General features: G+C 38.6%; 1 protein-coding gene across 1 annotated transcript; it reads left to right on the top strand.

The window, feature by feature from the left end:
• The first annotated feature begins 6,803 nt into the window (after positions 1–6,803).
• zbtb34 (zinc finger and BTB domain containing 34) lies at positions 6,804–26,871 on the top strand. The gene is made up of 2 exons (XM_057356984.1): positions 6,804–7,109; positions 18,886–26,871. The coding sequence occupies exon 2, from the start codon at positions 18,920–18,922 to the stop codon at positions 20,447–20,449; it is 1,530 nt and encodes a 509-aa protein (XP_057212967.1). The 5' UTR covers positions 6,804–7,109; positions 18,886–18,919; the 3' UTR covers positions 20,450–26,871.
• Positions 26,872–27,905: the final 1,034 nt, after the last annotated feature.

The following is a 27,905-nucleotide window of genomic DNA, read 5'->3' as shown; positions in this document are numbered from 1 at the left end:
CCCGGAAATGTTAAGTTTTGTGTTTATGTTTGTGTGGCCGGCTGTCGTCCGTGAGGGGCTGCCGGCCTTTTACTTACGTATTATTGTTTGTTTATTTTTGATTAAAGTTTTTTGTTAAATGTTTGCCGGTTCCCGCCTCCTTCCTTTCCTTGTCTTGAACTTGTTACATTGGTGCTAAAACCCGGGAGGAAGGAGGGACATGCTGTCGAAGAGCCCTTGCCGCCGATCGGCCTCGCGGTGCTGGGGAGTTCGGGCAGCGCAGACAAAGGATGTCCGCCAGCGGCTGCCCGAAGCGGTGGTGCCGGAGAGAGAGAGCTCGATACATTTAATTGAACCGGTCACATACAATATTTACAGGTGTAATAAAACGGTCAAAGGTAGACAATGATAAAAGTAACAATAAATACTCTCACGGCTATTTATCCGCAAGCCATGTTTGTCAAATGTAACTAAGGTATCATACACCTGGCAGTTTATCATGGAGAGCACACCAGCATGACTAGTGGACATGATTTAAAGTAAGTGGTCAACACCCTGGAGAGGTGTGTGAAGAGTCAAGGCACTTCCTGCTGCGTCCTTTACAAACAGGAAGTTTAAATCCTGGGAGCAGACAGTGTCTGAGACACATACTGAGGCACTTGCGTTTGGAGAAATTTTTGGATAGGATTAACCCTGGCCACAGTGAGCTATTTTCAGTTTAGGGTGGGCAAGAGTTGAAGTAAACATCTTAAAGACTAGAGGTGAACTACCATGTGTTAACTCTGTAAAAGTATTTAATGAAATAACCAGTTTTATCATGCAAAAGATTTTTTCTTTTTAAACAACTAATACTTATAACTAACTTCATTCTCATTTTCTTCATAACTTTTTTGATATCACCATTGTAGGCCGCTAAACAGCATGTAGAATAAAATGCTTTCTCTATAAACCTGATAGGCGTCTTCATCTCATTTCACTGCCCAGTATTATTATATTTCTCAAAAGTACTATTCTTTTTTTAATTAGCAAAAAATTACCAGACTTTTACCAGCGATTTCTCCGTTATATAATAATCCGCTGAGACACATTTCTCTCCTTCTATCTTCTTATGTTCCCTTTTTCTTAGTTGAGGCCCCATAACTCAAATACCTCTATCAAACTTACATGCTTTTCAGGGGATGTAATTTCAGCCACTTAAGGATCATTAAAAAGAGATCATATTAAATATCGCTGGTTAAGAGGCGTACTGAGGGGGGATAGAGAGAAATAATGAGGAGATTTGTTTGTCAGTCAAATTCTGACCAACTCGATCCTTCAAGCCGTCTGAGGGAAGGTGGTGGGGTTGCACCGGGGGTCTTTATCTTTTGCAAATCTACCGATGAAATGTTGACAAAACAGACGATTTTCGGTAATTTTCGCCGTGGCGCTCTTTCAGCGAGCCAGTCAGTCAGAACCCCCTCATTTCACGTAGCACCACGCCACGACCTTTGACATGTATCTCGTCCCGGGCTTCTTCTCCAAATTGGCGAAGGGACGTAACAGTTGTGCCTTTCAGGTCAGGTGGATGCAGTCTTGGAGTTTAAGGCTGAAGGGCTATAAAGGATCTCATTGTGTTTCTTTCCCCTGTGGAGCTTGGGCAGAGGGATAAGAAATGTGGTTAATGGCTCAGGAGTGGGCTAATCATCAGTTGCCATTACTGCTTCAATATCAGCAGGGATGACAGACTTATCAATGACAAAGGGCCCAGGTGAAGACCTGGACCGGCCCCCTCAGTTTTGATCTCTGGTCCGCTAAGCAGGAGCTTTCATTCGAGCTAAGCACCAGTCAGTATACTTCTCTCACTCTTACTCGTTCTGGCTCCTTCTTTCTCTCTTTTCTCTCCAGTCGTGCCAGGAATCACTCATCCACTCCCCCCCTGCGGGCCCCCACGTTATGTTCTCTCAAGCCTTGGCCATTATATCCCCAATTTGGCTTAATTTCTTAGGCAACCGCAATGTGATAATGCATCTCTGTGGAGAGGATATAAAATCTCATGATTGTTCTTTTCATTTAACCTTTTTTGTACCTCATACAATGTGTGTGTGAAATGAAACAGTTTGCCTTTATTTTAATTGACAATTCAATTTTGTATTCATTTTAAAACATGACAATGCAAAGTCACTCGATACCATTTAACTTAAACTTTACGGTTTAAAGTTTGAGAAAAGTGAAGGGAAAGCCATATAATAAATAAGAATTAGAGCTAATACAAAATTAAGAAATTCAACAAATGTATTTCTCAAACTTGCAATGTGTTCAAAGAAAACAACAGACTTTATAAAGAAGACAGAAAACAATCTGTGACATAACCCCTATCTGTCATCATGGCCTTTGGCAAATGCTATAAAATACTATTGCTGAATAACTCTGATCACCCACTGGGTGCCAAATGAGAAGGCTTTATTTCTTAAATTCAATCACCCCGGCGTTTCTGTGTGGGAAACCTCACATCAATATGCTTCAGGCATATATTGCATGATTATCATCTGTCATTAGAGCTCGCTATATTGAGGGTATTCGGTGCTAAAGTGGCGATTAGGTGTAAAATTATCAGGAGAAAAGAGAATGAACTGCATATGGGAACTTGAGCCTGCACATCACAACACTCATCTAAACTGTTGGAGAATATTGTTTCGACTATTGCACTGGATTTGTTTAAAGGAAAGAGAAAATTGTAGCTGAGTGTTATATTACATAATGTTTTAGAATTACATCTCCAACTCTTCAATATCCTGATTTCTTGACGGTCATTGATATTGAGATATAGTTTTTTAACTAATTGACTGGTCTCTTGGAATCTTTATGGTCTCTTTAATAAGTATTAATAATTTGTCTTTTTCTTTGTATTACTGAAAGTGCACGTATACGTGCAAAATGCACGTATCATAACAATGTCTGTAAGGACATTTGAATCATAAGAGTGTGAGTTGCTTTCACAAGCTTATGAACACATTGAAATGTTTCCAGGAAGGAAGTTTAAAACTAAGAAAATTTAGTTTTCCAGCTAAATAAACATTGTTCTTTTCAGCTACGAAAACTCTGAGAAGATTTAAAAAGCAGAATTTCAGCTTACAAGTTGCCACGACTATATCCTTAAGGCTGGATAACACAGTTGTTGTGTTGTGATCCGATTGTTAATACTTTTGTTGTTTTTTAGATGGTGCGAGCCGAGATGAAATTTGTATTGCTCAGAGGTTGCTCTTTCATAGCTCAGGAGTTTTCATTTATGTCGAGTCTCAGATGTTTCTCCTATAAAATTGCTTAAAACGAATGTAGAGTGTATAAAATAGTCTGGATTTGAGTACATTTGAAAATGAAATGAGAGTTCATATTGAATCTTTTGACTTTTGACAGCGAGTGTGGCAAATCTGAGTTCAGTTTGTGACATTGTCGAGATCTCTAATAGAGACTTTTGTGAGATTTTTGTCTCCTTTTCTTATGAGAAACACTCGAGATGCAGGACACTTAAGCACAAATTTCCTTTGCTCTCCCTTTAATCTCACTGATGTCTAAGAGAAATAGCCGAGATATCTCATCTGTGATTTTTCTTATAGGAACCACCCATAGATGCTACAGTATTTGCTCAACAAATATCAGCAGATATGATGTGAATAAATCTTTGAATATATCTAAATGCGGGTCTTCTGATCTCAAGCTAGATGTGTGAAACAATGTGCACTACACAGACAAAAAGCATGAGATATAAACATGTTCAATAATCTGATCACTGAATCGTATAGTATGTTTTAAACCCCAGCTTTGCCAAATAGTAACCTTAGAGGAATAAGTCATGCGCACACACACATGCACACCTGGACAACCCGAGCCTTTCACCGGCTGCCGTGGTGAGGAGCAGGTACTGACAGACTCAAGCACCTGCTATTGGAAAGTATGTTCTCCCTCAGTGATCCTGAGTTTTACAGGACTGGGAGACTATTGTTCTCTCCTAGTGCTGACAGCCAAGGTATTTCTGGACTTTCTGGAGCACATACAAACACAATGGCCAATTCATGTAAGTTAGTAGCCTATAGGAAAAATAGCCTTAGGATTTGAAGACGGTTTATAACAGTAAAGCAATCTGAAGGTTTCCTTAAGGGTATGTTCCTGCTATAAATGCATTTGATGATAATATCTGAATTCCTTTATAATTTCCCTGTCTGAGGGTCAAGCTACCCTTTTGAAGAAATTCGAAAGATCAGTTAGCGCGCCGGAGTGACAGTCACCTGTGACACAGGTTTGGCTGGCCAAGAATGCAGTGCACCTGTAAAACCGAGTTGCTCTGATCTGTATCTGCAGCTATCAACGGCAAGCAATCAATCATCGCTTGATTTTTTCTGTAATTGACACAGTTATGTGCAAATGGTTTAAAAAAGGTAATGAGTTTTTTAATCGTATTAAAGGAACAAAGTATCGATTTTTGATGTATAATCTCATTACTAAAGACAAGCGCTGGGATGATTTATTGATTGTGGCAATCAATAGTTTCATCAACAAAAACAAATTTGGTTTGTATGCAGTGCCTTTTCACTTTTAGAAATACTAGGCTGTCGTCTATAGTCGTGGAATTTTAATCCCATACTTTGCTGTTTTTCATGCCTGATATGCATCCCCTAGAAAATGACCACTCTCCCAGCCAGGCCTATCTTAAGCAGGAGGGGAATTTGCAAAGTCACCTGGGCTACAAATCACAGCGAGGCACCTCTGAGCTCCGGGGCCACCCTGATTGGGTCCCCCGCTCTGATCCCCAATGCTGACCTCGCTCAAAATCATCCCCATTAGCTTACTGCTGAGGAATTCTCGGTCAAGTGAATGGCGCAGTAGCTAACAAAGGTCTGTTTCAAGAAGATTACAACTTTAACAGGAAACCCTTTGATGAGCGATGCTGTTTGAAAATGTTATCAATATCACCGTCACCCCTCGGGGTCAAGAAAACCATTTCTAATCACCCATACCTGTGGCTACCTATTTCTAGTGTTTGTGTGTGAGTTTGTGTGTCATTCTTTAATGGCTGAAAGAGAACATGGGAGAAAAAATAGGCGAATTAGCTCAGAGAATAGAGGGGATGCTTGTTTAACATGGACCGCGTTCAAGCGCACGTGCGATGACAAAGCGATTTCGCTCCTTACACCGGTCATCCACCTGCACTCAGATTAGGTCAGATATTCGTTTCTGAGGCCAAACTGTCCCTCAAATAAGTGGATGAAAAAGGTCATTGTGAATAACATTCTCTAAAAAAAAGAGTGAATTATGTAACCACTGGGAGAAACAATGATGCAAAAAAACATTTGCAAGAGATTTTAATTACTGTCTCTTGGATATAACAGATACATTATGTTTTTGAACTAAACTTAATTTTCAAAATAACTAGCCTACCTGATAGGTAGACTACAGGTTTAGTAAAAAAACACTCCATGTGCAAACTATTGTATAGAAATGGCCAACTTCTGGAGGTATGATCATGCATACCTGTGAAAATGTATACATAGATAGAACACAAATAGATTGGATCTATTTAGGCCCTGCATTTTAAAACATTATGGCCTGGTTTTACAGACAAGTCTTATCTTAAACCAGGACTATGCCTTAGTCAAAAAGTCGCTTTAAAAATGCCTTAGAAAAAAAATGACTGTGTGCATCTTGAGACAAAACAATGGCACTGACATATTTTAAGATATATTACGGCAAGTTATTTTAAATGAAAACAGATCAAACATTCATTTTAGTCTGGGACTAGCCTTAAACCTTGTGAAACCTCGCATAAAATAGCCATGTACACTGTCCAATTTCCAACATATCTAGTCCTCAATTTAAGAACTTGAATAGACCAAACTTAAGTATCCTAAATAGCAAATAATTTCTAACTGTGAAAATATAATGTCAAGATAACATTGTTTATTGTTTATCATTTAATATTATTTAGGTCTCCCACTGCCATAAATTGGGATATACAACATTGTTGCACAAAATAAGTATATTTATATAAATATGGTTTACTATTAAAGTATATTATGATCATACTACGTTATGAGAGTTAGTACAGATGGTATAATCCCAATAGTCATTTACTGAATATTCAGAATATACGTCTCCTCTGGTACGTTAATTTGGCCTGTGGCGCCCTCTGTTGTTTCAATTGTAGTATATCAGCTTGAGACTGACCATCAGAATACAAGTTGACACTTCATAGGGTAATGATAATCGTTTATTTAAATGTTCATTTTTTATGATTTAATTTATTTTATCTGTTTGCTACATATTTACGCTTTATATTACTCAAGACAGGGTATTTAAAGGAACATGTTTAAATAGTAGTTTGCTTTTAGTGAACCTACTCAAGTTTAACTCACATTAAAGTAATAAACCTAGGCACAATAGGCTACCGATCCATAATGAATATTGTTGGATGATTACATTTTGTTACCCATTGTCTTTGTTCCAGTATTTAGTCTATATTAGTGATGTTACGTTGGTGAACGAATCGTTCTTTTTGAACGAATCTTTTAAGTGAACGAATCGTTCTCGTTCACGAAAGGCAATGTCTCATATTTCTCGTTCATCTCTCCCTCGACTTTCAATTAAAGTTTATGTATATAGCGCTTTTTATAATGTTGCATTGTTTAAATTACAAACACGTAACAAATTATTATTATTAGACTATACGTTCCGCAGTCATAAACAAAAACGTCATTAACGTCTAGCCTACATACAGTAACCTAGAGTCGTCCGGGTATTCACGGAAATGGTTAGCGGACACTTTTCACTGAAATTATTGCAACAAAGTAAACATCCTCAAACACACTGTAAGTTACCCTCCTTGACCCTTGCACTTCCATGAACGTGTGTGAGGGATGGGGCGAGGACCACCGCTGATCTTTATAGCACATACCCGCATCTTCGACACCGCGTCAAGAAACTTGCAAGCCAGAGCGCGTCCCTGGAGACTGGTCGCGTCCACTTCCGGTGGGGCAGAGTGCTGGAAAAATAGCAACGGCTGAGCAGCAGCACAGGCTCAGCTGGGGAAGGAGGAGGTTAGGCTGGAGCTAAAGCGAGTCGCTGTGCATGGGAATGGGCGACATTTGACTGCGGAGAAGGTGAGAGGAGACATTATGAACAGCGGTGTGTTTAATCAGACGCAATTGTTGTTTTATTTGATACTGTTCCTAAATATACATAGCTAACCCGGCTAACTTGTTAGCAATTCCTTGACAGCTTTCGTACGGGCTAGCCTGGCAGCAACTTGGCTAGCGAAAATGTGATGTGGGAGTTTGTATGCAGCGCATATCTGATTTAAACCGTCATCGTTTCCGTTTACCATTTTACCGCGAAAATTGACTGCTAAACGCAGATAGCCTGTTTAGTTTCCCTTGATATGCAGTGTTAGCTACCAGCCTCCACATTCCACATTTCTCTCAGTCACTGGGCCACTTTCCCGTCCGCCTATTTTAGGCAGTAAACAAAGTTTTTAAGAGCTGGAAATCGTGTAACATTCACTGTGTTTACTCACAAAACGTCTGCTGCATTTAAATGCACTGAGTAACGTTATCGAAAATGTAAGATATTGGCTGCGTCCTAAAATCTAGTGAGGTGCCAATCTAACGTTAGTCAGATTTTCTTTAGAAAGCACCTGTGATGTATGATTCCCAAAACTGCTGTCCAGGCAGCTCACGGGCCAGTGTGTCAGTTGAGTAACGTTAGTTACTTATTTCTTGTGTTAATCATATATTTACTGTTCAGGTGAAACTACATTTGATTGGTTGTCAACTTAATCGTGAATCCTCAATTAATGTTTTCATCTCATTGTAATTAGTTTGTTTAACGATATTAGTTTAACGTTATTAGTTTGTTTAATTGTTAACGCTTGTTTAAAGGAATAAAACAAACACGGGTCCACGTTACTTTCGTTTTCGTTTCCGCCCACATTATTTTTACGTATGTAAAACTTACATGTAGAAGACATACTCTTAAAAAAAACTAAGTTTACTTCATTGTTTTCTTTTATTATTGACGACGTCTCAGTAAAGTAAAAGCACGGGAAATAATACGTATAATTTCTTCATGGAGCATATTTATGGTTTTACTTAAATGGGTATTTATTGTTTTGTCTGTACATTATTATCACTATCAAATCTGTGTACAGCACACAATAGATATGTAGCAGGAGTCCAAAGGGCAAAGTGTTTGAGTCATGGCAAATATGTTTAAAAAGAAAAGTCCACTTTAGCTGATGGTTTACACATAGTTAAACAAAAACAAGATCTGAAGCATAGTTTATGTACATATGCATGTATACCTCTGCTCTTGCTGGTGTTGTTCCTCATTCACAAGCTTTGAATAAGTGTCTGCCTAGTGATGGTTAAGCGTAATTGACAGATGCAGGCTAGTAGGATACATGAAAAATGTGTCACCTCACTTTACTAGCCTTTCCGGTTAGAACATGAATAGAAAGAATAATTTAGGTCGTTGCTGGTGATGGGGTAATAAAGGTGGTTTATATAGAGATGTCTGGCATAGTTTCAAGCTGATCATATACCTTGAAAATGTCTTTGGTTGAGAAATGTGTTAAGAGTAAAAAGGAATAATGCTACTTGACATTGTGTGTAATTTGCTCATCAGCATTGCATAAAATCGTCTTCATTGTCGACTTCCTTTTTCTAGTAGAAAACGTTTTTGGTGCATTGCTCCTATAGGTGCATTATGGTATAGCTGGAAACACAAATGTCCCTCCCAACCACTCTGCATGTTTTCCCCGCTAGGCTTGTCTGAACAGACGGAGCCAAACCAATTAAGCCGTGTGCACGAGTAGACATTATTGCTTTGCACTCGATAAACCTTTCATTTTTGTGGCCATGGTTCTCTTCAGGATTAGCTGTTAAACGGCGTTTCGGTATGAGGGCCCTGTTATGGCAGTTTTATAGCACACAGAAATAGAGAAGGGATCTTGGTTTTTGCAATTTCTCGTATCTTACACAAGACCTTCCCTCTGCTGCTGAATCTGATGACATCTCTGTGAGTATATTTATTAAATGTTTTGGGAATTGTGAACTGCAGTTTTTGGCTCAACCTTGAGGTTTGGCTGTGTATTTCTTGTCGCTTGGCCGGCTTCAATGGGGAGCAAGTTTAGGTGGAAGAAAGGATGGCTTTGACCTGCGCACCCAAAGCAACACAGAATAACTTGAGGATATTTTTATCCACTCTGATTACGCCTGTTAGATATGCAAAGCCTGGCTGATTTCCCTTGCCAATTTCTTTTATAGCGATTCTTAATTATCTTTTTGAGTTTGTGCAGCAGCTTCTCTTTGATGCAGCTTTTCCTTGCCATCAAAATGGCTGGACTTATCATGGATAGAGCTCATTTTAGCAGACAGAATGAGCACTTAATATGTATTGACCTTTTACATCTCTCCTGTCAGGTTTAGAAACTCTACAGTACTGTTTTAACTGAAAATTCCTTTGCTGTAGTGTAACCTCATGACTGGGGGTGAGTACGTTACCTGGAGCTTCTGACCCATTTTTTGTTAGTCTTAGAGCTAGCTACTGCAAAGTCGTGAATACCACATTACATACTGTATATACGTGTGTCCAACACATTCTCACTCCCAACTCGTCACATATTTACGCTCGGTCAGCACCATTCGGCGTCACTTTTTAACGCGCAGGGTACCCGTTTGGTGACGTTTTTCGACATGCAGGGCACGAGAATTTTACAGTCATTATAAAATTGTATATTAGAGATCATTTGCAATGATGATGTTTCGGGGTTTAATTTAAGTTTAACGGCCAGGATAATTGTGTTTACACGATGCTGTTCAGGCAGTTTGAGCAAGTAATGTAACAGTTTATTTATCGTAATATAAAACACAAGATAGACTACAAGTAGTCACAATGTCGTTCAAAAATACAGATATTCCAAGGGTACCAACGCAAAACGATCGATTTGTACGAGGAACAGATGTGAAAGTGATCACCTTCTGGCGTAAATCTCAGATTTAGCTAATGTTCCGTTTTTTTTTTATTTGCTTGTTGTGTTTTATATGGCTGAGAAGTGGTTATGTTTAGGGTGAGGGTGGGGTCTCCCAAATCTCTCTTATGCCATTTAATATTATATCAATATTAATAATAAAATAATATATTATTAACGGTTTGTTCTCGCACCATTGGACACGTTTACGGTTTATTTATCAACGACCTATATAAATACATTGCTTTTTCAAAGCAGAACTGTGTACTGTAATTTGGTTCTTGGCTGTGACACCAGCAGCAGTTATGGCAGATATAAAACGTAGGGGCATTTTTGTTTGTTTAGCTTTTGGCACTCCGTAGAATACAATCTCAATAAATCAAAGTTTTGCTGAGAAAAGCTGTGTTGTTTGTTTAGCCATCTCGTGGTTGGCTATTTCTTGAAAGTAGTTCCCCACAAAGTTTGCGAGCAACCCTGGCTTCTTTCCCCCTCTTGTGGCCTATATTAAGTTCCTCCTGCCAAACTCTGCACGTTAAGCATTTTTGGCGCTACTGGACTTGGTTTTTATTTTGCAGAATAGGCTAAAAGGCGCTTATCTTGAAGCAGACCTTCTGCAGCGTTCATTTGCCAATGCTGATATGGCACTTTTCAGTCTTAACTGCAATGCTCAGTGAACCGGTCGAAGAAGTTTTCAGAGTTAGCCTTGATTTTTTGTTTTTACTGCTGTTTAGGGATTCTGGGTAGTGTTTCCTTTAATGTTCTCTGTTGCTGAGTGGATTTGTTTACTATATTACTATTATATATATTACTATATCTCTGTTTGGAAATATTAAAATACACGTTTTAACAGGCTACACCGCGACCATAAACGACTATTTAACTATAAAGACTCTAAATGAGCTAAATAAACCCAAGTGATCTTGTGAAATGTGCTGGTCCTTGGCCAAGGCAGCGTTTACCTCATCTTCTTTGTTTTGGTACGTTAAATGCTTTGTTAAAATTACAGCTTTGGAACAAACACATTTGCTTGCCCACTAGTAAGGAGATACAATAAGTAACTTATGGTAAAGACGTGTCATGCAGTGAACCAAGGTGACACGTAAAGGGATCACTTTAACTTTAACAGCCCTTTGATGCTGTAAAATTACCCTTTGACATGCAAGTTGACTGCTGACAAATCTTTAATATCACGGTTTACATTAATGTATCACATTGGTTTATTGTATGGGTAGGTTACTTATATCAGGGTATGAGGAAGTGGTTTTAATAATTTTAAGATTCAGAAGCCGTGTTAGAATCCCCCTCAGGACATTTTGAAGAAACCTGTGCTTCCATCTCCCTGGAGCACAGCCAGCCAACACGCTTGAGTTGATCAGATCAACTGAGCATACATTGGCACTCGTCAAACTTACATTCAGCTTGGTTCTTGGAAGACAACCTTGCTGAAACTCCTCTCTATGCGATTGTACTTGATACATGATCGTAATGAGATAAGGGAGCGGTTTTCAATTTAACCTGATTTTCGTCATTTTTACTTTTACGCATCGTTTTATCACTACATTTAAATGGCTTAAGTGATATCTGGCTATGATATTTATTTGTTTGCTCTGAAATCTCGGTTCATTTCCCTTCAATCACATATGTAAATAAAAATTTTATCTGAAAAGCCATTGTGTAGATTCAGAATGTTTAATAGTCAAGTAAACAGTAAAAAAAGTGGAAAACACTGCTTGACTGATTTTTACAGTTTTATTTAGCTAAGTACCAATGTTTAATAAGCTAATGTTATCTATAATGTCAATAAGCTAATGTTTAGTGATGCATCGAAATGAAAATTCTGGGCCGAAACTAGGGATGCATAATAAATTATCGTCCATATCTGTATCGGCCAATAAATGGTCATTTTTTATTGAGTTGTTATCGGTATAACATAAAATTTAGGCCGATATATTATAGCTGGTAAATCATAAATCATTTCCTCTGTTTAAACTTCTTCAGCTGCATGCTGCTTACAGTTTAAATACAGTACAGTTCTATCTTTCTGTCTTGATCATTTAATAACTGCTATTAGCAAAACATTGTTGATGTAGGTGCAGCATGTAGATACAGTATTTATGAATGTGTAAATTATAGGAACAAAAGCATATTATTTGAATCAGACTGCTGTCTGAATGCTTTGTCTTGAGACCTGTTAGACATGTGGCTATTAAGACATTTTTTCTGGGTTGCTCTGGAAAAACATAATTTGTTTATTAAATAAAAAATATACCAGAAAAGTTGAAGCTTAAAGAATCTGTAACTAGTGTAAAGTAGGCTTGGTACATGATTTTCAGGGAAAAAAGAGAACTTATGATTACCTTGTTTTCTGCAGTCAATGTTTTCAAATAAAAGCAGTTGTCCACTAGACTTTTTTATTATCCGTCATTTTGACGGACAGGCTCGTAAAAAATCTGTCATAAATCTATATATCTCTTTTTACCCGTCACTATAGTGCAAGGTGGCGTAAGGTGGTAATTAGCATGCTGTATTTTAATACAACTGAATGCCCAATAAAGCCATTGTTGTTTATATTCATTTATATATTTAATGTTTCTGTTGTCAGACATAACATAATAATTACAGAAAAATGTTTATGTTCATATGTCTAGTCAGAAACGATGACAGGTAAATAGTGTTTTGTACTCACTCACAATGTGCTGCTTCTGCCGCTCACTGAACAGAGAGACATTTTTCCACTCACTGAAAGTTAAGGTTTATCCAAAAAGACGCTAAACGCTTTTGTGAAGGAAAAAACTCTGTAAACAGCGCACCACTGCTCGCCTTTGTGTGTGTGTGCGTACACGCGATGCGGGGGTCTGTGACAGATGCATCTACACCACGAGTCTCCGCTGACTGCGCGTGCTCGCGATTTTCAAAGCGGACCAGGCATTATAAGTAAGCTAATGAATGGGAAACACACTTCCCTTTGCGATTGAGTTCATGGCAGGGGTAGTAGCCTACGATCACACTCTAATGAAGGGAAATGACAAAGCGGGGAGTTATTTTAATCCGTCAAAATGCCGGACAGCCTTCAGATTTTTTCGTCACTGGTAAAAAAAATCCGCCAATGACGCTGGTGTTTCTGTTCGTTCCCTCACTTCTGGTCAGAATGACAGCATATGTGCGATGAGACAAATGTTTTCTGCCGATTTTCATTTCCTGCCGATTGGGAAATGTTTACGTTTCCTGAATTGCTGACAATTCATACTGAATCACAAGGGAGTGAGAAGGAAAGACTTTAGGGCGGATGAAGCTATAGGAGAATCAGGACAGAAGAATCTCAAATGGGAGATGAGAGGAATGAGCGAGTTAATACAGCTTGTGCTCTGAGGATAAACTGACAACCCGCTACCGCCCACTTACTTTGTAATTTTGCTTGTATCATCTTTAAGATGGATTACTCTTTCTCTCATATTGTTTTTTGCCCATGCATTAACTGCATCTTTTAATGGTGCATAATGCATACCATGAATCAGACACCCATGTCTCATTAGCTCGTAGACTTTGATCTGGACAAATGGCCTAAGAGCTTTGCTATATGATCTGCTGTTTTACTTGAGGGACGTGCACATGTTTTTCAGGTGTGTTTGATGACCAGCCACAGGCTCTTTGTCTTTATGGAGGTGGGGTGTCTCTTAAGTCTGTAAAGTGCTTGTGTCTTCATGTAGACATTGAAAGATTCATGGTCTGGAATCTCTGGATTAAAGAGCGCTCTAGATGCAACACTAAAACTTGCACTTTCGAGCCAGAGTTCAACTGACAACGTTTCTGTTTTGTGGATCTTTGTGAAATTATACAGATGTGGTATCTTGTAGTGGTGTAACGGTTCTCGGTAAAAAATTGAACCATTTTAATCATCTTAAATCTGATGACACATTTATAATGTGGTTCGTTAAAAATTATAATGCATTAAACAGACAAAGTTCAGCTAATGTGTGTTTGTCGATGGATACACGTAACAAATTAAATTACGTAGACAAATTTCAATAGGATTGACGTATTCTGTACAGTCATTTATGCTTTCATCACCCGGGTGTTGTGAGCGCGCGAGTGCAGGTGAGACCTGAACAGCACATGTTGCTGTTTAAACTACACTCATTCAAGCCTTGCCAATTTAAACATTTAAGTGCAAGATGACGCAGAAGAAAACTCGCTTGCGCGCTGTGAGAAGATCCGGAGCGCACATATGCAAAGTCTCAGACATGGTGCAAATATTGAGTTGTCTTTGAAGCGCTTAAACGGACAGATTCACACACGAATTAGGTCAACATGCCCCTCGTCGAGTATCTTAACAAACATAGTAGGTTATGTCTTAAGTGAAAAACAACGCATGTGTACCTGGATCGGTTTCATTCCTCTTAAAGCGACAGCAGCATACTCCTGCTGTCTGTTAAAAGTCAAGGAAATCACTCACTGCTTGTGACTCAATAGCTTCTGTAACTTAAATTATGATTCATCTTTATTTAATTTGTACATATGCAATGTTATGTTTTATTTGATTACTTTAATCCATTTCTACCCTAAAAGGTGTATATATATATATACTGTATATACAAACCCGATTCCAAAAAAGTTGGGACACTGTACAAATTGTGAATAAAAAAGGAATGCAATAATTTACGAATCTCATAAACTTATATTTTATTCACAATAGAATATATTTTAGATAACATATCAAATGTTGAAAGTGAGACATTTTGAAATGTCATGCCAAATATTGGCTCATTTTGGATTTCATGAGAGCTACACATTCCAAAAAAGTTGGGACAGGTAGCAATAAGAGGCCGGAAAAGTTAAATGTACATATAAGGAACAGCTGGAGGACCAATTTGCAGCTTATTAGGTCAATTGGCAACATGATTGGGTATAGAAAGAGCCTCTCAGAGTGGCAGTGTCTCTCAGAAGTCAAGATGGGCAGAGGATCACCAATTCCCCCAATGCTGCGGCGAAAAATAGTGGAGCAATATCAGAAAGGAGTTTCTCAGAGAAAAATTGCAAAGAGTTTGAAGTTATCATCATCTACAGTGCATAATATCATCCAAAGATTCAGAGAATCTGGAACAATCTCTGTGCGTAAGGGTCAAGGCCGGAAAACCATACTGGATGCCCGTGATCTTCGGGCCCTTAGACGGCACTGCATCACATACAGGAATGCTACTGTAATGGAAATCACAACATGGGCTCAGGAATACTTCCAGAAAACATTGTCGGTGAACACAATCCACCGTGCCATTCGCCTGTTGCCGGCTAAAACTCTATAGGTCAAAAAAGAAGCCATATCTAAACATGATCCAGAAGCGCAGGCGTTTTCTCTGGGCCAAGGCTCATTTAAAATGGACTGTGGCAAAGTGGAAAACTGTTCTGTGGTCAGACGAATTCAAAATTTGAAGTTCTTTTATCAATCTCAATTACAAACATTCATGCGCTCTGCGGTCAGAAGAAGGATCCGGGTACTGAAATGGCCAGCCTGCAGTCCAGATCTTTCACCCATAGAAAACATTTGGCGCATCATAAAGAGGAAGATGCGACAAAGAAGACCTAAGACAGTCGAGCAACTAGAAGCCTGTATTAGACAAGAATGGGACAACATTCCTATTCCTAAACTTGAGCAACTTGTCTCCTCAGTCCCCAGACGTTTGCAGACTGTTATAAAAAGAAGAGGGGATGCCACACAGTGGTAAACATGGCCTTGTTCCAACTTTTTTGAGATGTGTTGATGCCATGAAATTTAAAATCAACTTGTTTTTCCCTTAAAATGATACATTTTCTCAGTTTAAACATTTGATATGTCATCTATGTTGTGTTCTGAATAAAATATTGAAATTTGAAACTTCCACATCATTGCATTCTGTTTTTATTCACAATTTGTACAGTGTCCCAACTTTTTTGGAATCGGGTTTGTATATATATATATATATACAGGTGCTGGTCATATAATTAGAATATCATCAAAAAGTTGATTTATTTCACTAATTCCATTCAAAAAGTGAAACTTGTATATTATATTCATTCATTACACACAGACTGATATATTTCAAATGTTTATTTCTTTTAATTTGATGATTATAACTGACAACTAATGAAAATCCCAAATTCAGTATCTCAGAAAATTAGAATATTACTTAAGACCAATACAAAGAAAGGATTTTTAGAAATCTTGGCCAACTGAAAAGTATGAACATGAAAAGTATGAGCATGTACAGCACTCAATACTTAGTTGGGGCTCCTTTTGCCTGAATTACTGCAGCAATGCGGCGTGGCATGGAGTCGATCAGTCTGTGGCACTGCTCAGGTGTTATGAGAGCCCAGGTTGCTCTGATAGTGGCCTTCAGCTCTTCTGCATTGTTGGGTCTGGCATATCGCATCTTCCTCTTCACAATACCCCATAGATTTTCTATGGGGTTAAGGTCAGGCGAGTTTGCTGGCCAATTAAGAACAGGGATACCATGGTCCTTAAACCAGGTACTGGTAGCTTTGGCACTGTGTGCAGGTGCCAAGTCCTGTTGGAAAATGAAATCTGCATCTCCATAAAGTTGGTTTATAACAATATATACACTAAAATATGCAATATGCAGATGCACTACAGCTCCCCCTAGTGTCTTCTATAGAGATGTGCAATAATTGCGATGATCTGAAACCATCGCGATGAGGTCAAACAATCGCGATGAGACGATTATTTAATAATCGTGACAGCCCTAGATTTATTATTTTCATAGAGTGTGTAGTTAACGTTAAGCATAGTTTATGTAGTTTAGTATGGTGAAGACGATGCGGTTGATCCGTCATCTGTACGGATCATGCTCTACGGTTCGGAACACATGTGACCTGCAGATTAACCGTAAGTTTATTCATCATTGCGTAAAAGATAGTTTTAGCGTGCGCATGCTCTCGCTCTCTCTCCATTATCTGGAAGAGTGTATTCTTGCATGTATCTAAACTTAAACTGCTTAAAGCGTGTGACCTGCGGATTAACTGTAAGTTTATTCATCATAGAGTCAAGCTTTAGCGTTCTCTCTCTCTCTCTCTCTCTCTCTCTCTCTCTCTCTCTCTCCAGTATCTGGACGAGTACAATATTTCAGCGCATTCTCACGTACTGTATATCTTAACTTAAACTGCTGCGTAACCAACAATGTTGTTGAGTCAAAGCACAAATATTGTGCAAATGCGCACCACCTCAGCAATTTTTTGATGCACCACCCACTCATGATTCAGTAACGCATTTAAGAAGATGAGAGAAAGTCGGTCGAGATGCTTCATTCATGATCGCCAACTCATAACTCATGTCACATTTATAATCTTATCTCTAGAGATCCCCTTGTCAGCTGTTCACTCTGATTGCACATTTATATCATATTTATTTGTTATACATATTGTCATTGTTTAATGCATAAAAGATAAATAATAAGGTAAAATAATCTGTTAAATTAATCTTTCTATTGAATGCAAAAACAAGTTGTTATAGTTATTATTATTTGCATTAGCTGATCCGAAAATGATCAGATCCGTGACCCAAAATCTGTAAAATGATCCGAAACCGTTTTGTGATCCGTTGCACCACTAGTTTAAAGAGCAGAGCATATCATAAGCAACACAGAGATCATGGGTTCAATATCCAGGAAATTTATGAACTTAAAAAATGTATATCTTGACTCCTTTGTACGTTTCTTTGAATAAATGCCAAATGCGTAAATGTAAATGCAAATAAATGTTCCTAAAATGTACTTTATCTCTATTTTCAGAATAGTAAATAGTCAACAAAGAAGTAAATGAATCCCCTGTTAGTTCTGCGTACCAAGTTTGTTTTCTCATATGAATGTTACGGTAGCATAGTACGACTTTGTTTAGCTTATGATGTTTGCTCTCATGTGTAAAAAGTTTAGTGAAGTGTGGTCAGACAGTAAGCACGCTGACTAAAATCCTGCACCAATATACCAAAGGCATCTTTTGGCTGTTATAGCCTTGATTATATTACTATTTAATAATGTACCTTTCTTAGACCTAGATTATTTTGAAGGTCCCATGAATTTGTGTGTTAGGTGCCGTTTCTCTTTTGTTTTTGTATGTCCTTTTTGAACGGGNAAAATAATCTGTTAAATTAATCTTTCTATTGAATGCAAAAACAAGTTGTTATAGTTATTATTATTTGCATTAGCTGATCCGAAAATGATCAGATCCGTGACCCAAAATCTGTAAAATGATCCGAAACCGTTTTGTGATCCGTTGCACCACTAGTTTAAAGAGCAGAGCATATCATAAGCAACACAGAGATCATGGGTTCAATATCCAGGAAATTTATGAACTTAAAAAATGTATATCTTGACTCCGTTGTACGTTTCTTTGAATAAATGCCAAATGCGTAAATGTAAATGCAAATAAATGTTCCTAAAATGTACTTTATCTCTATTTTCAGAATAGTAAATAGTCAACAAAGAAGTAAATGAATCCCCTGTTAGTTCTGCGTACCAAGTTTGTTTTCTCATATGAATGTTACGGTAGCATAGTACGACTTTGTTTAGCTTATGATGTTTGCTCTCATGTGTAAAAAGTTTAGTGAAGTGTGGTCAGACAGTAAGCACGCTGACTAAAATCCTGCACCAATATACCAAAGGCATCTTTTGGCTGTTATAGCCTTGATTATATTACTATTTAATAATGTACCTTTCTTAGACCTAGATTATTTTGAAGGTCCCATGAATTTGTGTGTTAGGTGCCGTTTCTCTTTTGTTTTTGTATGTCCTTTTTGAACGGGACATAAGGTCAGGCTTCCCCTCACCAGTTTTTTTAAAAGGTTGTAAATTTGTAATACCAGTAATAACTGTACCTAAAGTGACATAAATCGACTAAAACTGCATTTCACATCTATCTTTCAGGTTCTCTACAAACCAGGAGAGACGTCAGTGAGTCATGGAGGACTGTGGAAGCCTCATAGAGTTTGATGTGCCTGGGTTCAGCAACACCGTCCTGAACCAGCTCAATGAGCTCCGTCTCCAGGGCAAGCTGTGCGACATCATCGTCCACATTCAGGGACAGCCGTTCCAGGCCCACAAGGCCGTGCTGGCCGCCAGTTCACCGTACTTCCGCGATCATTCATCTCTGGGTACAATGAGCGGCCTCTCCATCTCGGTAATCAAGAGCCCTGAAGTGTTCGAGCAGCTGCTGGCCTTCTGTTACACTGGCCGCATGACGTTGCACCTGCGTGACGTCATTAGCTTTCTCACAGCTGCCAGCTTCCTCCAGATGCAGGCTGTGATTGATAAGTGCACGCAGATTCTTGAGGGCATTCACTCTAAGATCAGCCTCCCAGTGCCTGGTGGAACGGATTCGGACAGCGATTTCACACCCTCGAGGGCTGGACGCAACGGTGTGAAAGACAGAGGTATTTTTATAAACCCCACCGAGATTTCGCCACCCTACTATTCACGCCAAAATCATTGCGTGGATGTGCGTGGCTCAGGTAAGGGGATGGCGCAGCAGGCAGAGGAGGGACAGTCAGATCGGGCGAGCAGCGACGGCGTATCCGAGCAGGAGGTGTCCATGGAGGTCGAATCAGAGCAGGTAGAGCTCATAGGAAAGGATGGGCAGGTGACAGATGTCCATATCAAGGTGGAGAAAACGGACCGGCCCAGCTACTCCGACAGCTCATCGGCAGGTGATGATGGCTACCACACTGAGCTCGTAGATGGCGAACAGGTGCTAGCCGTCAGCGTAGGATCGTACGGGCCCGTGCTTTCCTCCGCCGGATACACCTACTCTGCACTGCCTTCCCCGTGTTTTGTCAGCCTGAGTTCCTCCAGCCCCTCTCGCTCATTGCTCAGTAGCTACCGCGGTGGTCGTTCCCGCCCCAAACGTCCCGTGCCTCTTCCAGCTGATTTGCTAACTCAGCTCAAGCCCGCTGCCGGAGAAAGCGACGGACCTGCAGCAGCGACTGGCTTTGTGAACGATGTGAGGGAACGGAGTCTCCGTGGCCAATGGTACCCCCACAACGAGCGCCTCATTTGTATCTACTGCGGCAAGTCGTTCAATCAAAAAGGCAGCCTGGACCGCCACATGCGTCTGCACATGGGCATCACGCCCTTCGTCTGCAAGTTCTGCGGCAAGAAGTACACTCGCAAAGATCAGCTTGAGTACCACATCCGCGGCCACACGGACAACAAACCCTTCAACTGCCAAATCTGCGGCAAATGTTTCCCCTTTCAAGGCACACTCAACCAGCACTTGCGCAAGAAGCACATGATCACCGGCACAGAAGTTAACAATCACACGGACTTGCTGGCAGATGCACCCGATGGCCAGAAGGGGGAGCAAGAAGACGTCTCTGAGGGAGAACCAGCCTACGGAGCAGCGTGCAATGATGACGCATTGACGAAAAATATAGGCGAAGAGAGTGGCAAGTGTAGTCCGGATGAAGCCCCTGCGTCCAAATGTGGTTATTGAGAAATACGTTTTCATATTCGGTTGTTTGTTCTTATATGATAAGGAAGCAGAAATAACAAACCTGTCTTGCTCATTTTCTACTCCTCTGTTTTTGTGGAAGTTCTACATGGGACTAAGATCAAGCTAATGTTTTTAAGGAACCAGAGTTTTTCAAAGGGAAGGAGTCCTACAATCGGGGAAATAAATAATCGAAGAGGCGGCGTATTCAAGGGCCTCCCAAGAGTTTTATCACGTTTTTATATATCTATATATATTTCCATGTTTTTCGACATATTTACAGAGTAATATAGGCATGTTGCAATAATGAATAATGTGAAAGCTCAGATGAGACGCTAGTCATATCACGCTTTTACCTGACCTATTTTTGCACATATGGCCCGTAGTAGGTCACTCACTCACAAGGAATGGTTTTTCTGCCAGCTCGAGGCTAATTGTGACACATCCGTTCAATACCTCATTATACAACCTCATTATACAACCTCAACATACTCATAATGAACAGTATTTTTAGCTTCTTTTCAACTCCGGCCAGGTTTTACCTCACAGCAAAGAACCTGAAAAGAGGAGACATTTGTTTTGTTCTCAGGGTTTAATGGATACGGTGGTGAAAACCTTGAACAAAACATCTTCACTTTATCAAGATATTTCAGTTATATATTCTTAAGTGATTGTATGAATTCTGAATCGATGTAGTTCAGTTTTCTTCAGCAGCCATTTTATGTACGTCTGGGCGAAGAGTGCTGGCAAAGGTGTATCTGTGGTGCGTTTTGGGATCAAGGATCCAGTACAAAATATGAAGATGAGGGCTCCCTTTTTTAATGATGCAATATTTCTTCACATAATCACAACATGTTTCTAGCGTTAACCAGTTGTATGTGTAGCTTCAACATTTACAGAGGAGTTATACTGTTTATCAGTTCAAGAATGTAAAATTTTTTGGCCTTCATGTGTTTATTTTCGGTTTGTGCCAAGTTCGTTTTTGTTTCAAAAGAGTCATTTGCAGTTTGCTTTTCCTGACACTGAGAGGGAGGGTGTGCCTTCAAAAATGAAACCTTAAAATGTATATTTTACTTTAGTTGAAAATATGGTTTGGCACAAAATTCATGCACGTTGTGAAAATTGCCTTAGGGCCGTACCACCTTGGGAAAAGGTGGAAAGAATTCTTGAAACATTTATAACGTTGGTTTCCTCACTCGGTCAATGGTTAAAATTTCTTTTCTTACAGTTACTCAGTTTGAAAGTGCTTAGGTATTTGTGTAGATTGGACAGCGATGATAAGAAGCTTTCCATTGCTTCACACTTAATGCATTTGTTGACGTACAGACCAGACATTCAGTGTTTCAAATCAGAAATGAATAATTCAACAACATTCACTTCCTGCAGTCATGCTTTAGTATAGCACTTTTATGCATTTAGTAGTGGGATTAGAAAACTTTAGATGTCTGATATCACCGTAATATCTATTTTCATATCTGTTAACAGTACAGAAACATACCTCACTTCTTTTTTTTCTTTTTCGAGACATGGTAGTTGAGCTGTGGTTAGTTATGACTCGTTCCTTTTTTATGGAGATAAGAGAGAATTTTCACATGGCAATTTTAGGTGGATTGTATTAATGTTTTTTTAATCATTCGAACAGATCTCAGATAGGATACATATGGTGCAAAGCAGAAAGTCAGATAATATTTGATTGTGTTTTATATTCCGTAGTTGTCAATATAGTTGACTAATTGCTTATTTGCCTCCCTAACTGTCTGATTTGATTTATAGTTCCTGATGCTCAGACAGATTTAAACATGCCCAGTTTTCAGAATCAAGTGCTTTCATGTGTGCTCGATGTATTGTACACACCCTCTTTAAGTTCACTTTAGCTACTGTCATATAACATCTGCGGTATTATCCCATCAACACAACTCCTTGTCACACCGAGTTTCTAGAAAAACTCAAATACGGGACGTACACAATGACTTTAATTATGGTGCTCCTCCTTGTTTGTTTGTTTGTGTAGTATTGCAGTATCTTTCTCTGATAATGTTTACTCATTTATTGTTTTAAAACTATATGCATATCACTGTTTCAGTTATAAATGCTCTTACATTTGACATTTTATGTGGTCTGGACAAATGTGTATGCTTGGGCCCCTCCTCCCAGGGTAGCTTCATCACAGGTCCCGGGCGTTCCCATTTGTCCCCCAGAGGAATAGTTCACTCAGAAATGAAACTTCTGTTATTATTTACTGAGACGTATGACGTTCTTTGTTTTGTAGAACATAAAAGGAAGTATGCTAAGGAATGACAGCTTTAGTCATTCACTTTTATTGTTTGGAACTAGCATCATGTGAAACACTGGACATGGCGTATGTATAACAGAATTTTCAGTTTTTAGTCAAATATTCCTTGAAGATTTATCGTAAGAACTAAGAAAATTTGAAGGAAATGACACCTCTTCCTTTTTCCCACTTTTTATTTAAAACTAGCTTTGATGTCTTTGCTCTTAATTCATATTTCTGAACAACTAAACAATATTTGTGCCATTCGAATCTTATCACACGCTCATATTTCTAGCAGATGAGCAAAGATCAACCTAACTCTTTTGTTTTAAACTCCTCGAGCTTGAACAGATAATGCCCAACAATGAGCCAAATGTGCTAATTGTGTGGTTACAGTTAACAAGAGCCAAAACGCTTAATGGGAATACATTAGGACTGGTCCATACTACTGACAGAGCACCCTTTGGCGCTGCTCTATGAGATGACGTATATTATTTGAAATAGTGTAAGCCTGATTGCTTTGTTCCCCGAATGTAGGGTTGCACCGAAACGAAAATTCTTGGCCGAAGCCAAACATGATGTGAAACACTTGGCCAAAGGCCGAATAATACCGAACACCGAGCATGGTTTTTTGCATTTCTTCTATTTATTAAGCAATTTTTTTCATTATTGCACAAACTGAATAGTCAAAATGTGCTTTTTATAATTTGTCTTGCTTTTCAATAAAATACAATACAACTTAATATAAAATTGAGCAAAACAAAGTAAATTCAAACAAAAAATTGAGCCCTCTCCCTTCATGAATAGCCTATATTAATTAGGCCTATAACTGACTGCTTAAAGAATGTAATGTAAGTTACTCTGTACCCCTACAACAAAACAGTTCTTTAAAAAGTGTCATTCCACATTAGGCCATAAGCTAAAAATACGAATAAACTAAAACTGTTGGATTATTATAGGCTACATTGCAAAATGATTTGAAAAAAAAAAAACATCCAATGCAAGCAATTCTGACTGATGCTGACTGACAACCATTTCAGTTCACGTCTCTCCTCCAAACTCCGCCCACAAAAGCTGACTGTTCTCTCAGAAGGTGCACTGGTGGCCAGGATGCACCGAACATACTTTGACAAGTTGTTTAGTACAGGGATCTGTGTGCACGCGACGACTGTATGATGTCGCGAGCGGCGGGGCTACTGTCAGACAGCCCGCTTCCGTCTGAAGTAAAGTTACCGACCGGTAAAGACGCTTTCATTCGGAAATTTACTTCCGTGCGGCAAGTCCCGTGCTGTGTCTTTCTCTGACACTTTAAAATGCTCCACGCACACACACACACACACGCACTGCCAAAATGTTTGCGGCAGTAATAAAGCGCACGCGTCTCTGTCTCTCTCTATCTCTGCGCTGGTTGCTGCTTGATCGTATCACGAGTCATGTTAGGTCAAATTTATTCGTCCATTTCACATATTCGGCCGAACTTGCGTTTTTTGCTATTTTCGGCCGAACATTTTCGGTGGCCGAACATTCGGTGCATCTATAGGGATACCCGAATGCGTTTAGATTTGCGAACCAGGCCTTTCATCTTACATATTGTGAACACGACTTTGGCCTCTGACCAAAGAGCAAACCAAAAATGTGAAGGGTTTGTGAATGATGCTGCATAGCGGACTAGAAAGAGACCAAAACCAAGCCCTGGAACAAATATTTTTGAGAAATCTAATTTCCCTGTCAGGGCTTTGCCTGCAATAAAGAGGAAATGTATTGGCTGTTGTTAAATAAAAATACACTAGTTTTGTTGAGTTGAGAGATGTGTAAAGCCTGGCCTTTAGCTTTTGATAAACTGGCATTGAATTGTGGGGGGGGGGTTGGAGAGAGGTCATGAGTAAAGTCAGAGATGTTATATCTAGAACGTGTTTGAGTTTGAACCCATGCCTTGCCGTGAAACAAAGGCTATGTCACACATCAACCCCGCAGGTCATATTTTGTGGCCGTGCCCAAGACTATGGAATGAGATTAAAAAAGGGAGAATGTGTGTGTATCAGGCTTTTGTACAAATACTGAACTAATGGTTGTGTGCAAAGAGGGTTCTCCTATAGTTGAAGTTTTCAGTATCGTAGTTTTTTTGGTTACCTGGGGACGTTGTATTTGTAGGGGATTCATATGCATTAATATCAAATGAAGCAACAGAGATTTAGCATCACGAGCATTATGCAGTTTTGACAGCAAGAAAATATGCTGAAATAAAATGGGACAATCAGACAGCTTCAAAATACGGAAGCGTCCTCTTTAAAATGACTTATTTTTGTCGACTTTTGCCTGGCTATAATCTTATCAGAATGATGACGCTTTCAGGTTAGCAAATATCTGTATCATGTATATTGTTTGTTGTCTATGGGGGTATTGGGAAAATGCATGCCGGCCCACTTATTGCTAAGGTAGAATTGCATGGTGCCCTCCACATTGTAATACAAAAATACAGATTTGTTTTTGTCTTACAACTTGAAAGTGATTTTCATTTATACCTATTGCGATACTTCATCTGGCATGCACTTAATAAACTTATAGATACCTTAATGATTTTTTAATGAAATTTTATTCCATAAGGGATTAATTTACTATGTAATACTCACAATTTATGGGACTCATAAAGCCTCAAATATTTTATTGCTTGGGATGTGTTCCTTGTAATGGTGCTTTACGACTGGTCAGGTTTTTTTAATGTAAGCAAAAAGATGATATTAAATCTGTGATATAGGGGTTAACTTACAATTGTAAATGATTTAATGAATTGTACAAATAGCGTCATGCTCATACTCATACTCACCTAGGTCCATATTCATTCAGTTCACATGGATACAGTTCAGTTTGTGCCGTACACAATAATCAAAAAAGAAGTGTTTACAGGATAAGCTGTTGGACTACTTTTTTATTGTGCAGCTCATCCTTTTTAACTATTGATACTTACTTCAGGTAGTTTATGAACACTGCTAGAAACTTAGAGATGTTGAAAAAAAGAAAATCTTGACGTCTTCCATTGATTCTTCACTTCCACCATGTCTCCACTGTGTAGTAATAAGTAAAAGCAATAACGTTGGAGCAGTTTTTCCATTGATGTGTTGCCTCTCTGATTGCAGCAGGATTATGTCTCAAAGAGTGTATTCAGGATGTCAGGGAGTTGAGATCAATCATGAGCAGGAGAGGATTTCTTTATTTTTGGAATATATCCTTTTTGTGAAAATTTGGATGGGTTGGGCGAATATGTTTCTTCTAAGGTGTGGCTTGTTTTTGTGGTTACCATAGTCCACATTCTGTTTGTGGCCGTCTTCAGTACATGTGTGTGTGCGTGTGAATGTGATCATCTACCACCTCATTGACACTGGTGGAAATCTTATTTTGTATCCGTGTCGAAAATGGGTTTTTGGGCGAGAAACCTTGTTGCCATTGTTTGTGCTAAAGATCTTCCTTCTTCATGCATTAATACTGTAGATAAAACTGGCCAAAATTTGTGAACATGAACATACGATGTGTTTATAGCAGTCTGAAACGCTGTGAGCTTGTAGTTCTCATGTATCCGTGAAATGGCAAAAAAGAAAAAAGTAGAACTCAGGGTTTGCTAGTATACAGAAAATGCCATTTTGGATATGCAATGTTTTTTTTGTATGTCCAAAAATAAGCTTGCACTTTTACTTCAGGTGGGGAAACAATTCCTCAGTCATTGGTTCCCAGAAACAGTCTGCCTCATAGGTGCAGAAAGATGCACCGAAATGTTTCCGTTTTTGCTTTCCGAATGCATGAGACAAGTAGAGGAATACAGAAGATCTTTAGCTCTTATCAAATAAGTAGCACTCTGCCCATCCACTCTATGTACAACCTCACAATCCTACTGTGAACCTCAGAACTCTACTGTTTTATACAACTATGAAGTAGATGAAGCTAGCTGACGCTAATGCTGTAACGATTAACTCGCCATTTACATATTTTATTTTATAGCATGAAATATAAAGTTATATTTATTCAAATTATATATTTTACTCATAATCATTCTGTGCTGCTTTTTATTTCCGTTCTTAAAGCTTGTATATTGCTTTTTTATGATACAAAGAAATGTTAATAGATAATAAATGCATTTGTTTGTACAATAAAGATGCTGATTTGGCAAATTGTCTCTTGTTTGGATATCCATGTCACCTATATCAGTATAACAAAAATATGCACTGTTAAACCTATGCGTCAGTCTGTACTGACTCCTGAAGGCATATGGGTAGTTGACAAATAAACTGCACTTGTGTCCTATGGTGTCACAGCAAAAAAATTGAAAAACTAACAATGAAGATTAATCTTTTTTATGCTATTTTAATAGTATAAAATAATATATTAACATTTTGATTTCTGCTGTCAAACCATAGGACACATGGGTCAAGTACCATACTTAAATGTCTAAAATTGGTTTTGTAGACAATAATTTGTATTTTCCTTCAATACTGTTACACAGCATCATAGGGTGAGACCACAGATGTTAGCTGAAGTGCTAATAGTCCATATTTGCAAATCCTAGGCAAATAATTTCCAGTTTTATTCAACTGTATTATTGACGAGCTTTGTTTTAAAATGTGGGGAAAACATTAATAATTAAGTGACCCTAAACTTTTGAAGAGTGTGTGCGTTGCAGCGTTTGGAGAATTCTGTGCATATGCGTTTAATGTCAGTATCCGGTGGTAGTGCTGTGACGACCATTTTCCACTAGATGGAGCACATGTACAGAAAATGCAGTAGTATTAGTTAGTCTAGTAATAAAGATAAAATAGCAATGATGTTTTTAAAGGGGCGTATACTGTTGTAATTAACTTTATGAGACTCTAAGCAAGACGAAAACATATTGGCAATGTGAGAACAAAAAGTCACTGGAAAACAATTTAATATTTTAATTTTTCATGTATTTGTGTCTAAATTTTTTATTAAATATTTAATTAATTTAACTTAAATTATATTTCATTTAAATTATATAACTAAAGTTAATTATACGTTAGTGTAATTCGTAATTACATAAAAATGCAAAGGTGCATGATAAATAATGCAGTATTGTCATTTAAAAAATCAATAGTTGTATATTTTTCAAGATATATATTTTAGCATATCAATCAAGCATTCCACTGCTATTAATTGGCTATTAAATAAACTGAATAACAA

The sequence above is a fragment of the Triplophysa rosa genome, linkage group LG17 (genome assembly GCF_024868665.1).
Source record: "Triplophysa rosa linkage group LG17, Trosa_1v2, whole genome shotgun sequence".
Classification (NCBI taxonomy): domain Eukaryota; kingdom Metazoa; phylum Chordata; class Actinopteri; order Cypriniformes; family Nemacheilidae; genus Triplophysa; species Triplophysa rosa.
Note: the sequence above shows the minus strand (reverse complement) of the source record. Positions and strands in the feature narration are given on the sequence as shown.

Excerpts from the sequence above, each read along its gene's own strand:
- zbtb34 (XM_057356984.1), top strand. The coding sequence starts at position 18,920 with ATGGAGGACTGTGGAAGCCTCATAGAGTTTGATGTGCCTGGGTTCAGC.